General features: G+C 38.2%; 1 protein-coding gene across 5 annotated transcripts in view; it reads left to right on the top strand.

Moving 5' to 3' along the window:
- LOC119694793 (DENN domain-containing protein 1B) overlaps window positions 1-15,648 on the top strand; it is a 45,005-nt gene that overhangs the window by 3,579 nt on the left and 25,778 nt on the right. For all 5 annotated transcript variants that reach the window (XM_038121992.2, XM_038121995.2, XM_038121993.2 and 2 more), the window contains exons 5-9: window positions 3,256-3,513; window positions 8,003-8,104; window positions 9,291-9,403; window positions 10,624-10,735; window positions 12,393-12,599. In XM_038121992.2, coding sequence (XP_037977920.1) covers window positions 3,256-3,513; window positions 8,003-8,104; window positions 9,291-9,403; window positions 10,624-10,735; window positions 12,393-12,599 — 792 coding nt within the window. The remainder of the gene's footprint in view (window positions 1-3,255; window positions 3,514-8,002; window positions 8,105-9,290; window positions 9,404-10,623; window positions 10,736-12,392; window positions 12,600-15,648) is intronic.

Raw genomic sequence — 15,648 nt, 5'->3', positions numbered from 1 at the left:
ATAACTACCATACTGCCGGCCGAATGGTGTAGTGCTTGGTGGTAAAAATTGCTAAGCCGAAGGTCCCGCGTTTGATTCCCGTATGCGGCAGATATTTGTTTAAGGGGATTACTGAGGCTAAAATGCTAAAGTCGGCTTGATATACTTGATTATACCCGATACCCATATCACAGGCTCTGCCTAGTTTGGGATCGGATGTCCGTGTGTGAGATGTCCCCACATATTATTATTATTATACTATACAGCATTTTGCGCAGCTTCCTAAATACAGTGCAGCTAACTTATCTGTTCCGGTGAAAGCAAACTAAATTGATCCGAAAGTCATTAGTTACTAATGAATTATGTTATAGATGAGATAGGCTTATAAAATTAAGCGCAAACGGACTAATTACTACCATAGGCAAATATAGACTAAAAAATTAACAAATATTCGATATTTTTACCCGACTGCCGAAGGAGGAGGGTAATGTTTTTAACCGACTTCAAAAAAAGGAGGAGGTTCTCAATTCGTCGGGATATTTTTTTATTTTTTTTTATATTTTTTTTTATGTATGTTCACCGATAACTCCGCCGTTTATGAACCGATTTTAAAAAAATCTTTTTTTGTTGTATTGGGTTGAGCTTCCAGGTGGTCCCATTTTTTTTTCAGAATTTTATCTCACCCCTAAGGGTGGGTAAAGGGGTAAAAACAGGGTATGAATTTCCATTTTGGACACATATTAACCGATTCTAATGAAATTAAGAACGTAAATATAGTTCTTATAACAATAAAATATGATGGTGACCTTGAGCTGATCTGATGATGGAAACGGAAGGCAGTCAAGGGAACTCCTCAACGGTATATAGCAACTACCTCGTGTTTAGGCTTGAATGATTCGTATTGATTAGTAGGACTTTTTGGTATCATTTGCATCTTACTTTTGATTAAAAATTATTGCAAATAAACTAAAAACTATAAAATAAAATAATAATTAAAAAAAATAAAAAACCGACTTCAAAAAACCACTAAAATGTAAGTAATAATTTAAGGTTTACACAAATTATATGTGACAGTACAAATATACCTAAGCAGGAACTGTTCTTTTTTGAAGTTGGTGCCATATTTCTTCAGATTACTTTGTCACTGCACCAACATCAAAAAAGAACAGTTCCTGCTTAGGTATATTTGTACTGTCACATATAATTTGTGTAAACCTTAAATTATTACTTACATTTTAGTGGTTTTTTGAAGTCGGTTTTTTATTTTTTAAATTATTTACGTTAGCTCTTACCGCAACCGATAAGTTGAATGCACTGTACGGACGTCGTCGGCTCCATAGGCTAAAAGTCCAACGATATGTTTATCGGTTCTTCGACAGATATAATGACTGACCTCTTGCCACTTCAGCTTACATTCTATGTGAACCAAAGTACCCTATTTCAAATTGGAAGTATTATAACACAATTGCACTGATTAAAATTGATATTGATTGAAGTGCATTCAACAAATCGGTTACACGCAATTTTAAATTAAATTATGAAAACTTCCTAGTTTCTGCAACAAGCGCTTTCATCAATTGCTGATTTGTATCAATTACTTTGACCTTTGCCGTTATTACCTTGCCAATTGCCCATTCTATGTGAATGGTTAGTGCTGCACTGCTTTAGAACGCGGCACTATACTACTTCCCATCAATAACCATTATCATTACCAATAATGGCAAGCTTATGTTATATATTATATAATATAACCTATAGGTAAGGGGCCGTCCATGAATCACGTGAAAACCTCACGAAACATCACGAGGGGGGAGGGGAGGGGGTCTTGTTAGACATCACGTGTATTAATTTTTTGTCAAAAAGCGCTAGGTACGAGTATAAGCCTGAACCGAAATTTTGAACAGCGCAAAAATTTGAACGATTTGTAGTATGACCTTGTAGACTCGGATAGGATTTATAGGATTAAAATAATACATTTTATTGCAAATACACATAAATGTTTTTCATTTCAAAACGCAATTTCCGTTATATTTTTTCTAGTCAAAAATTGCCTTTACATAGACTTCCAAAAAAATACACGTGATCTACAGGGGAGAGGGGGGGTGGTCGAAAACCTCACCGAATATCACCAGGGGGGAGGGGGGGGTCAAAAAATGAGAAAAAGACCTCACGTGATTAATGGACGGCCCCTAAGTATATGCATATCAAGTAAGTAAATTATGTTATCTGTTACTAATACAAATTTAAGGGTCCCTCACCATATCCAGTGGGGTTGGCCATAGAACTCCATTTGACGACACATCCTATTCTATTCTCTGTGGGGGTGTAAGTACCTGCACCTTGCTCTCGAGTGGAACCTTTGAACCTATCCCCAAGGTCTAAACTGCCTTCCTAAGCTTGGACCATTTCCAACCACGCTGGTCCACTGCAGGTTGGTGGGTTCACATATCTAGATGTGCTAAATCTAGATATTCAGGTTTCCTCACGATGTTTTCCTTCATCTTAAGAGCGATGGTATACATTGTACTTAAGTTAAAAGAACTCATTGGTACATGCCAGCGCCGGGATTCGAACCCGCATCTCTTGCGTGAGAAGCGGGCGCTTACCCGACTGAGCTACCACCGCTCGACTAGAATACACCCTTAAAGTTTGTCGGGTTTTAAAAACAACACATTGTATAGCAACTACCTCGTGTTTGGGCTTGAATGATTCGTATTGACGAGTAGGACTTATTGGTATAATTTGCACGTACATTTTATTGTTGTATCTATGTCAGGTCGGAAACTTTTCAGACCACTTATAATGGACAGAGTATAACAAGTGTGCCTACGTTCATACAGAATGAATGAAAGAATAATTTCCCCTGACAATGAACTGCGAAAGTTTCGAAAGTCTGAGTCTGCGCCACACCTGTGACCTGTGACACGCTGTACATGTGCGAATCGACCTCGAATTGTGTATGTATTGTGTTACTAAAGCAAAACTATGATGTAAATATAAATAAATAAATATGTGGGGACATTTCACACACGGCCATCCGACCCCAAGCTAGGCAGAACCTGTGTTATCGGTGTCGGACAGCTGATATATCTACACAAACACATAGATAAATAGATACTAAATATAAATCAATACCCAAGACCCGAGTACAAATATTTGTCTTTAAACAAATACCAGCCGGGAATCGAACCCGGGACCTTCGGCATAGCAGTCAGGGCCACTAACCACTACGCCATTCGACCGTCTTATATTTTCGCATTGTATGTATGTCCGCAGTCGCTGCTGCGCGAGTACTACGCGGCTCTCAACCCGGGGGCCATGGTGGGCGTGTGGGCGGCGCTGCTGGCGGAGCGGCGCGTGCTGGTGACCGGGCGGCGCGCGGGCCGCGTGGCCGCCTGCGCCATGGCCGCCAACCAGACGCTGTACCCGATGACCTGGCAGCACATCTACATACCGCTGCTGCCGAAGCATCTGGTGGACTATCTGCTGGCTCCGATGCCGTTCTTGATCGGCGTGCCAAGGGCTGTGCTGGATGTAAGTATATAGTATACTAGCTGTTCCGCGCGCTTCGCCTTAAAAAGTTTTCCCGTGGGAATCCCGGGATAAAAAGTAGCCTATGTTCTTTCCCAAGGTCTAGACCGTATGTATACCAAATTTCATTCAAATCCGTTCAGTAGTTTTGGCGTGAAAGAGTAACAGACAGACAGACAGACACAGTTACTTTCGTATTTATAATATTAGTTAGGATTAGGATTTATATTAGGTCCTTACATATCAAATTGGTGTTTTCTATTTTTTTTTAAATATTGTATTTAATCCTGAATTTATGTATTAATTTGATTTATGATAAATTGTACCTACTTATGTTAATTCTTGTGCTCGTTGTTATTTGTATTGTTTTTTTTGTTTATTGAATTTTATGACATGTACTGAATATGGATCAAGTTATCTGAAATAAATGAATTTAATTTAATTTAATTTGGGAAGAAAATAAAGTCGTTTTTTTATGAAATATATTTAATTAATCAAAGTATGTATCATTGCTATGTATGCACTTTTGCCATCTCATAGGTAGTTTATTGATCCCTTACTAAAAAAAACATTCGGGCGGGAATCAATAAAATCTTTGAAGGCGGTTTGGACTGCCCCATCGGAGTTGATTTTTTTCCTTGCAAATAGTTATCAAAATTGCGAAAAAAATGGTAATCTGTTGGAGCAAGGTCTGGAGAGTACGGTGGATGTCTTCTAATTGAAGCTCCTCTGATTTGGTAGCCGTCTGTTGTGCAGTGTGTTAAGTCTATTCAGAGGCCTGCGAGCAGCTTGAAAAAATCTGGCAGTCGGGTTGCCCACTTACCCGACAACTCTCAGCACAAGCTTGTTTGTGTTGGGGTCCACCAACCCGCACTAGGCCAGCGTGGTGGACTAGGCCTAAAACCCTTCCTTCATTGGAAGGAGACCCGTGCCCCAGCAGTGGGGACGTGATGGGTCGTGATGAAGTATTATTATTAGCAAATTTTAAAATTACCTTAAGCCCCTGTTCCACAATGTTTGGTTAGTGGCTACCTGTGAGATAAAATACATTCTGTCACTTTCTGTTATTATTTTTTTGACAGTGACAGCATGTATTTTATCTCACAGGTAGCCACTAACCAGACATTGTGGAACAAGGCCTTAGTGTTTATTTTTAAAGTACACTATGCCCATTGAAATCAGACTCGCACCCTCTCTGCCATCCTTCAAAAACAAGCTCAGACAGCACTACTTAAATTAATCTTATCCTGATTAGAATGCACCAGCAATTATTTATTAATTTTTAAGGGCCCGTACAGGGTGACGTGCCGCGCCGATTTTGGGTTTTCAATGCTCTTCACACAGCACACGCAGTGACACGCACACATGTAAGTTTGCACAGTGGGTCGATAAACTTTTACTCGCCAACTTTATTGACAATTATTTTCAAGTAGTGATTTGAGGGTAAGTTTAATTTTTAATTACACTGGTAAGCACCAGGAAAGAGTAGAAATTAATAGGGGTGCCACTTTTCTCCATACTCGGAACCCGATTAGATTTCTAAACAAATGTGGTATTTACTTGTAGAAAGGTAACTACAGGTATTAAAGTGTAGATAATAAGTTATACTAAGGGTATGACTCAAGGGGTCATTCTGAACAACTTTAGTTCTACGAGTTTTGCAAAAACGCGAAAAAAAAATTCGTTTTCCATGGTAAAAAGTCACGTGTCAACAAAGTTTCTATGATAAAGGTTTTTTTTGGTTAATTTTTAAAACTCGTAGAACAAAAGTTCAGAATCAGTCTCACTTGTTTTAACCCGACTGCCGAAGGAGGAGAGTAATGTTTTTTGATTGTTTGTATGTATGTTTGTAAGTATATTTTTTGGTGGCAGAATAATATTTTTTCATATTTTTAGAGTTTCGTACCTCAAAAGGAAAAAAGCAACCGTTATAAGATCTCTTTGTTGTCCGTCTGTCTGACTGACTGTCTGTCACTGCCCTTTTTCTCAGAAACGGGTAAAGATATCAAGCTGATATTTCGCATAGATATGAGGAGTAACCAAAAAAAATTGGGGTAGGTACTCCCTCTCCCATACAAGTAAATTGGGGCTGATATTTTTTCCGGTTATTTTGATGGTGTAGGTAGGGTATCGTTGAATAGGTCTTTTAATATAATAGGTATAAAAAAAGGTTAAAATATAATTATTTGGCTTTTACACTTAAATTTGGGGACTACACCATAGACAAATCCTAATTTAAAAAATGATTTCAATAGATGGCGTGATTTTATGTTGGGTAACTCAGAATAAGAAGTGATGATATCTCAGAATAATAATGGTTAATGGTGCTATTCCGCTGAGCATCGAAACCGGTGGGACGCTAATGAAAAGTGGTCATGGAAATGCACCAGGGTAGACCCTGCTCCTAGAACAAGGCATGAGTTTGTGATTTGTGTGCGTGAAAGGCGAGGATGGAAACTTTGAATATTTTCTTGATTTTTTTATTATTGATGCAATAACATATAATTAGTATTATTCTGAGTTACCCACCGAAGTCACCCCGTGGCAGGTTGACTAGATAGGTACTTTTGCAAATCACGCCATATATCGTTGTTTTTATTAGTGGCTACTGTCTATAGAAGATATTCCGTCATTGACAATTTTACGTTACGAATGAATTTAGTAAACCCAGTAAACCTAACTAATCCAGAGGAAACCTAAAATATCTTTCTCTCTCTCTTTGAAAAACATACTTAATAGCCCAAACTCGATTCTATTCTATTCTCTGTGGGGGTGTAAGTACCTGCACCTGGCTCTCTCGAGTGGAACCTTTGTGCATATCCCCAAGGTCTAAACTGCCTTCCTAAGCTTGAACCATTTCCCACCACGCTGGTCCACTGCGGGTTGGTGGGTTCACATATCTAGATGTGCTAAATCTAGATATGCAGGTTTCCTCACGATGTTTTCCTTCACCGTTAGAGCGATGGTATACATTGTACTTAAGTTAAAAGAACTCATTGGTACATGTCAGCGCCGTGATTCGAACCCGCATCTCTTGCGTGAGAAGCGGGCGCTTACCCGACTGAGCTACCACCGCGCCCAAACTCGATGCTTTTAGCTATTAAATCTTTGAAATAAAATTCAGTCACCTCCGTGTTACTGCCCTCATCAGATCCTCACGAGACCATGCCTCAACCAGCACCATGAGACTGTGTTTTTGAATCCTAACCTAATCTTCCTACGTATTGTCATCACTTAGATCCATTCACTATATTCCTGCTCCTCATCCCAGGGCCGTGGGGACGCACGTCAGCTTTTTAAAGACATCAGCAGCAGACTAATAGAAGTCTCAAGGGACCCTAGGGCTGGCACTTACCTATCACAAAGGCTAAGCATCGCTTGCGTCTCGGGTACCCTACCCGACAGTGGCAGCGATCTGGCCAGCATCTTCTTTTTAGTTTAATTTTAATTTTATATTAGTGAGTTTTAGTTAGGCATTAATAATTATAATTTAATCAAGAAGTACCATGGACTTAACTAATAATAAACATTATCATTTAATTTATTGAATATAGTATAAGAATTATGCTTCCTCAATTTCAAATCAAATTATGTTGGTGTCATAAAAGTTGAAAAAGTGCAATGACAACCAATGTGCAGTGATTTTGTGTCTGTACACAATTAGATCGCGAGCTGTCAGTGCCGCCTAAACCGACGTGACCCTTCTTTGGAGGCCACCGGCCGACTGAGTCAAACGTCGCTTGTGTTTATGATTTTATAACACAGAAAGCCGCCATAGATATTTGTATGAAGATTTGAGGGAAAAAAATTGCTCAAGTTTGGGATTAATTTACACAAAATAGGTGTGTGTTTATTAAAAAACAAGGTATTTAGCGCCTAGTCCAAGCATTTATCTTTATAATTTGATAAGAATCATATGAAAATTCTTGATAATTACGACACAGTTGTTACAATACGGGAGTGTGATTTACTGGTTTTTCGTAATTAATTTACAGTTATCCATAAGCATTTACTTAAATTCGAAAGATTCAGCACCTAGCTAGACTCTTCGGCTACCTGTGTGATTTTTTTCAAGGCTGTAGAGCATCATTTACTACATAATTCTATGACAATGCCAACCCTCGATTGCCTATTGCCGACCCTTAATAATATTTATGTTTATTATAGGATATTATAGGTATATATTTACGATTAACTATGTAGGTTTTATGTATTATGTAGGTATTTACATATCGTTTATACTTTATATTAATGTAGTTTATAAATATCTCTTATTTTCACACGCTACCCTTTTAATTATTTATATTTCCTTTCATTTGGTTGCCTGGAAGAGATTACTTTTAGTAAGAAAAGGCCGCCGATTTTGCTATTTATTTTCTGTTCATGTTTGTAATACTGTTTCTTTTGTGTGCAATAAAGAGTATTTTATCTTTATCTTTTATCTAGATAAAATGTATTAGTGTAGTAACGGTGGCACGTGGTGTGTTCGCAGTCGGTGCGCGTGTCGGACCTGGGCGACGTGGTGGTGCTGGACGTGGACAGCAGCGAGCTGGCGACCCCGCACCGCGACCTCGAGGCGCTGCCCGCCGACACGGTACGAGTCAGACAGACTATTCTATTCTATTCTATTCTCTGTGGGGGTGTCAGTACCTGCACCTGGCTCTCTCGAGTGGAACCTTTGTGCATATCCCCAAGGTCTAAACTGCCTTCCTAAGCTTGGACCATTTCCCACCACGCTGGTCCACTGCGGGTTGGTGGGTTCACATATCTAGATGTGCTAAATCTAGATATGCAGGTTTCCTCACGATGTTTTCCTTCACCGTAAGAGCGATGGTATACATTGTACTTAAATTCAGAAAAGAACTCATTGGTACATGTCAGCGCCGGGATTCGAACCCGCATCTCTGGCGTGAGAAGCGGGCGCTTACCCGACTGAGCTATGTTCCACCGCTCTGGTTACTTTTGAGTATGTCAAAAATCGTATGAAAGTAACTAGGTACAAGTTATAGATAGTAGAGTTATAGAAACTGGCAGTATATCACCTAACAGACTCTGCCAAATTATTATTGCAGATAATGTGCTAGTTGGAAATCATAGGCCTTACCACAAAAACATAGACAGTATTTACAGATGTTTAGCGCTGTCAAACGCCTACTAAATCTGTCATAACTCGTTTTAAACACCTGACCGTCTAGTACGGGTTTTGCAATTTTTGAAAACGAAAAAAGTTTAGGTTTCCGTTTGTCATCTGTATACATTATCTGTCAAAAGTTTAATTATAGTTTCCGCTAGAGGCGCCACTTTGTATGCGAGAAAACGTAAACTTCTATAGTTTTCGATAAACTATCAAACCTGTACTAGACGGGCTTGAAACAGTGTTTTAAGTTTTTTGTGGTCGTACAGTACATGTTTGTTTTCCCAGTTTCTTTTTTTTCCAAAAAGCCTTTACAATTGACAATATCTCTTGACGGCCGAATGGCGTAGTGGTTAGTGACCCTGACTACTGAGCCGAAGGTCCCGGGTTCGATTCCCGGCTGGGGCATATATTTGTTTAAACACAGATATTTGTTCTCGGGTCTTGAATGTGCCCGTAAAATGGCAATAGGCCCGCCCCCTATTACATTGGGACTAACAGAATACTCTGGCGAAAAGTGGGTGCAGCAATGCACCTCTGCCTACCCCGCAAGGGAGTACATTAGTAGGCGTGAGTGTGTGTGTGTGTGTGATATCTGTTGATTAGCACCGGCAAAGTGGCTAATAGATTAGTGTGATGGTGACAGGTGTCCACGCTGAAGAAGGCCCTGAGCGACAAGAACGCGCTGGGCGACGGCGTGTCGCGCGCGTTCCTGCGCGCGCTCGTCAGCCTCATCGGCGGCTACCGCGACGCCATCAGGTATTTATTGCTTTAAGGGAAACAGACAGTAGCATAATACTATAAAGTTCTTAGTTAATACATAGAGCAGTAAAGTTTCCACTATTAGAGAGAACTTAAACTAAGGCATTAGGTTAATTCTTTAAAAATGAACAAAGTTGCAAATACAAGTAATTTTTACAAAAACAAACTAAATTAGGTATACTTATCTAAAATTAATTTCTTAAATTCTCTATGATTTGTTTTTTGTTAATACTATAACTGAAATGAAGTGGATCTAAATGGTTAAACTTATAATTATAATTCTTATCATATTACACCTTTATTACCATGAAAGTGCCTTATCTGGCTCAAAAGTGGAATGCCAACTTAGTTCTTCAAATGATACCACTACTGTACTTACAGTTAATTTCGTCAACATCACCTTATGTGAAGTTGCCGACTATTGAAAACAGGATAACATTAGACGGGCTAAAATCCAGTTTCACCATACTCTGTTACATCAAAAGAAGGGATTAGATGTTAAGTTTTGGCACATCTATCAAGAATTTAATACGGTGATGACGTATAATTTTATTGACTACATTACAATTTAACAGGGGTGTTAATGATCTAACATACTATTGTGAGACTGGGGCTTAGCCGTTTGACCATATCTTTGTCTAGTCTAGGCTGTGGTGTTGCAACAGTGTAATAATCGTAATACCTAATCCCCTTATTCATAAAAAAGTTATTGAAAGCCTCTGTCAAAGAACAAATTGTTGTTCGTCAGAGTAACAAAACTGTTGAATAGGTAAAACGTTGAATAACTTTTTATGAATAGGGCGGTTAGCGTATAGTGTTGAAGGAGTTTGTAAACTCAACCAATGGCTTAGTTTTCTATTAGTCTATTGTAAATAATTTTGTCAATAGAAAAGTCACTTCGTACTTCCGCTAATATTTTCATGTGTCGTGTGAAAACTTTGAAAAATCTACTGGTTTTTCTTCTAAAACCCAACATATACCCGTTTGAAATAAAATCCAACAATCATGTAAACAAAACAAATTGTCACGATTACCCATCACCCAACGCACCATTTTTTTTTTACTCCAACACGATTTAACTTGTATTTATAAGTTAAATTTTTTAAAACATTTGCAACAAAACAATACGCTGTCAATGTCAGTCCGCCATATTTGTTTACATGATTGTTGGATTCTATTGCAAACGGGTGTATAGTAATGTGGGTGGTTGTCGGTAGGATCTCGTGCGGGGAGCAGATCTCGTTCTCGGCGGCGCGGCTGCTGGCGGCGGCGCCCCCCCCCCGCCGCGCCTTCCTGCAGCGCATGCTGCACGCACAGATCTTCCAGCAGGTCAGCTTGCCCGTTGCCCATTGCCCATTGCCCATAGCTCTCAATCAATCAATCTTTGTTTGTGGCTGTATGCCGCGTGTGACTAACACAGCAAATTCGGCCAATAGCGATTGTGTTAAGGTACACACTATGTTAATTGCTGTCTTTACGGTGGATAGCTCTCTCTTATTACGTAAATATGTGGCATTTCTTGTCATTTATTTTTTACTAGCTGTTCCCGCGAGCTTCGCTTCGCCTTAAAAAGTTTTCCCGTGGGAATTCCGGGATAAAAAGTAGCCTATGTTCTTTCCCAGGGTCTAGAGTAGTCTAGACCGTATGTATACCAAATTTCATTCAAATCCGTTCAGTAGTTTTGGCGTGAAAGAGTAACAGACAGACAGACAGACACAGTTACATTCGCATTTATAATATTAGTTAGGATAAACGCTTTATTGTACACATACAATCAAATAATATTCCAGCCAACCTACTACTGGGTGAAAGAGAAATTAGAAAATTAAATCATTTAACTAATGGACAACATTTCATTTTTCGTACCCTATATTTTTATTAGCTATTCGGGAAGTTAATTAAAAATTAGAGGACCCGTTTTTTTACATTTAATTATTTTTGCATGTTATTTTTTACTTTAGAGTAAATTATTTTAAAAGAAGTGACGTCACTTATTTGGCTCAATTTTGATTTTTGTGCTTTGCCTTAGTCTCGATATATACGATAAAATATAAATGACACTGACAATGACAAGTGACATCAACTTTGTTTACGTGCCAACCAACAAATGGGTCATTTACAAATGACAAAAAAGTGTGACATGGATATTTCTGATGATACAAAATACTTATCGACTTCTTTCCAAGAAAATTAATATTTTTCTCGATGGAAAAAAAGATGTGATAAGTGTATTTATTTACTGTCACATGCCCTTTTTTAGCTTTGTAGGCAGTGGCATGCTCTGGGACGTATTATATAGCTGGTCATCTCAATGCGAACTAACCATTTTATATGACAATTAAAAAGATAAGTCAAAAAGTGGCAGAACAGAATTTATGAAAATGACCCAAATAAACAACAACATGTCACGATAAAACGTCAACGTCAATCAAAAACGAAAGTGACAGTTACTTTTTTTTTCATTTGTGGGTATTGACCATCAAAATGCATCGCACCTGATACATGACGTCATCAGCACTTTTTGACTATTTTATGAATTTCTCGAAAATGATACATCCAAAAAATACAATCATTTTTTTTGTGGAGAGAGTTTGGTGTAGAGCTAAGGGTCAATTCAGGCTTACCACAACCACACCACGTCGCAGCGATATAATGTGTTCAAGCTGTGGTTACGTGTGAATAGTGTGGCAGCGGCTTTTTGCATGAATTGACGCTAAATCTCGAAATGGTTTTCGATTTATAGCAGCTTTAGTTTTTTGAAATGTTGTCCATTAAAGTTGAAGTAGGCATAATTAACTAAAACTATAAAACCTTTCTTGTATTGCAGTAAAGTTTATTATATAGTACTGTATTCATGATGATGTTTGATGAATGATTACACTACTTACTTATAGTCCTGTTACTCCCCTGTGGAGCTTAGAAAGGGCTACAGACATTCATCATTCATGATGATGAACGATTATAATGTTATTGTATCTGCGGTCAGTTCATCGAGGAGCGGCTTGAGCTGCTGAACTCTGGGCGCGGGTTCAGCGACGAGTTCGAGGTGGAGTGCTCGCTGGCGGCGGGGGACGCGGGGGCGGGGGGCGGGGGCGCGGGGGGCGGGGGGCGCGGCGTCAAGGCGCAGTACAAGCGCTGGCTGCGCGCCGTCACCAGCGAGGGCGGCGCGCTGCTGCGACAGGTCAAGGACAAGGTATGCGCTGCCACGTACGTACACGTCAGCTGCATAAGTAGCTGTACACTTTTGTACCTTGTCCATCTAACAAACCTCCTATCCATTCATTGAAACATTGCAGCCAAGGAGACCTGATCTCGCAATAAGAGTAGCAAAACACTGGAGGAAGTTAGCTTAGTGCATTTACACTATAGAAGAAAAAGATTGAAACATTGACTGTTTGTCAGTTTGACAAGGTACAGAAGTGTATAGCTACTCATGCAGCTGACCGTACGTCGCGTACATACGTGAACTGACACTGAAAATAAGGTGAAATCGTTGATAATAAATACGGACTAGATGAAGTAACAACAGTGAAAAACAAAGCTAAATACTGCGACAGCATGAATATGTAATAGGCTACTTCAATTATATCAAATTTTGCGCCATAAATGAGTATTAGCTGTGGTATTTAAACCTTACAAAATCGAAATATATCGATTTCACGAAATAAATGTCTAAGATGGTTAAATAAATTGAATTACAAAACCAAAAAAAATACATAAACAAACATGAATGCTGAAAACACTATCCGCCATTACGGTCATGATAAAACGTAGTGTTACTTGCTCTTTGAAATGACAGAATGTGATATCTTCTAATATCACCTTCTGACATTTTCAACCTTTCTAGGTTGAAAATAACTAATGTCACTCTGACATATTTTATCTATTCACGTACAGTGCGACAAACTTATCTGTTCCGGTGAGAGCGAACTAAATTGATCTTAATTATATAAGATATCTCATTACTTAATAATGAATTGTATATTGTAAAAGATTAGATGGGTTTATTAACACCGCAAGAGCGAATTTACAATACGAGCAAACTTAAAATCTTATATAATTAAGAAATATTAGACATTTATGTGAGCTGTCACCGGAACAGATAAGTTTGTGGCACAATACGTAGCTTTGTTTTCATTATTTAAATGTGAAATGATTTTTTTCTACCTACTGTGAAGTCACAGAAATTATTATTTTTAAACAAATATGGCTGACACCGTTTTTGCCTGTTTATGAAAAGTTGATCTATTAATTTAAAAAAACATAAAAAATTTAAAGGTTTTTTTTTGTCTAATAGAGCAATTATTAATCATATTAGACCTACTTAAAAAATTAGTCAAGTAGACTTTTATGTATATTGCATTTTTTCATACTTGTCATAAAATGTAAAAAATCTTAGTCTTAGACAGCGCTTTGGAGAGTGAGGTGTTATTTTTTCGATGTTTCTTTTGCGTCGACACTCTATCTTGTTAGTTTATGGTTTATCAAAGATGAAGATTGATTTTCACACGGTACGTAATATGTACATTACTATTAAATCTGTAGGTACATAAATACAATGTGTGACCAGCTAGTAGTTTTCACGAAACAATGTATAATACAGCAGATACATGCAGCCTTAAGCAACATGCAAGGATAGTCTGGATGATAGGAAATAATTGCTGTAAGGTCAGCGTGTTTTGAAACTATACAAGGCCAGAACGCACCCATAGTGTACTAGCACTGTATAGTTTCAAGTGCAAAACAATAATATTTTACTTGAAAATATACACGATTTGTGCGTACTAATCGCGTATACTTTCAAGTTGGAATTTACTGAATCGTTCTTGAAAATATACATTGCTATTACGCACATTGCTTGGTTGGCGTACTTGTCGCATATAATTTATACATACATGCTGATTCTGATTTACTTAACTATTTCGGTAAATATACATAACTACAATTTACTTGTTCTGCCTGTCATACCTATAGAATGTTAATAAATAAAGATGAACAAGCTCTAATTTGATTGATAAATAGATCTTTATAGCAATCATACTTGCAAGTAAGAATATTAATATCTTATTATTTATATGAATTAAGACTAATACCTACTACACACACGAGCAATGAAAAAGTTACAGTGGCGATAGCTCCTGAACGGAAAAGACTAGCTTAATGACGCCGTCGGCAATATTAAAGTACATTTAACAGCGACTTTTTGCTACTTGGACTTATTCACTGCTCGTGTGTGTAGTAGGTATTACCCTATAGACCTATTACAGACATAATATTTTTCATCAAGTTTTGAATTCACCGTAATTGTTTTTATTCATTGTTCTACACCCTCGTCCGAGATCATTTTTACTATTTACAACAGTTTCAATCAATTTACTTTTTAAATGTACGATGTAAACAAAAAACACGTTACGAAAACAATGCCAAGTGCGGAATGATGATGCAATATTTTGAAAGCAATACTATTTTGCTTGAAAGAAAGAGAGAGCAACAATTCAAAAGGCCTACCTGGTAACTAATCACGTATAGTTTCAAGTGCTCGCATTGGCGCTTGGCACCTGAAAATATACACGATTAGTACGCAGTGGTAACTGCTGCAGTATATTTTCAAGCCATAATTTTGGCTCAACTTACTTGAAAATATACGCGATTAGTGCGTAATGGCCTTGTATACTTTCAAGTAACTCCTGGCACTATTTTAATTTGAAAGTATACGCGAGCAGTCCCAACCTCTGCGTTCTGGCCTTGTATAGTTTCAAAACACGCGTAAAGTCAAGCAGGCAGAACCATCTAGTTATTAATTACTAGTTGCTCCCACGAGCTTCGCTTCGCCTTAAAAAGTTATCCCGTGAGAATTCCGCGATAAAAACAGCCTATGTGTTAATCCAGGGTGTCAGCTAACTCCATACTAAATTTCATTAAAATCGGTTCAGCCGTTTTGACGTGAAGAAGTAACAAACATACACACTCACAAACTTTCGCAATTATAATATTAGTAGGATAGGATTAGTAGGATTTGGGTTCCCCTCATCTGGCCTAATCTTTATTGCCCTAAACTCGTTTCGCATAACTCGTAAGGTCTAAACTTTTTTGGTAGAATCATCACTTCGTCAAGACTTATGTGGCATAAGACTCGTTTCGTCTAAAACTCTTTTCTCACAAACTTGAAACACCTAAGTCTCGTTTGCTCTAATTGTTCGTATTGGTATAATCTTGTTTCTCCTAATATTATCTTTACAAAT

Source organism: Plutella xylostella, chromosome Z (genome assembly GCF_932276165.1).
Source record: "Plutella xylostella chromosome Z, ilPluXylo3.1, whole genome shotgun sequence".
Classification (NCBI taxonomy): Eukaryota; Metazoa; Arthropoda; class Insecta; order Lepidoptera; family Plutellidae; genus Plutella; species Plutella xylostella.
The sequence above is the reverse complement of the archived record's forward strand: the minus strand, read 5'-3'. Positions and strand labels throughout refer to the sequence as shown.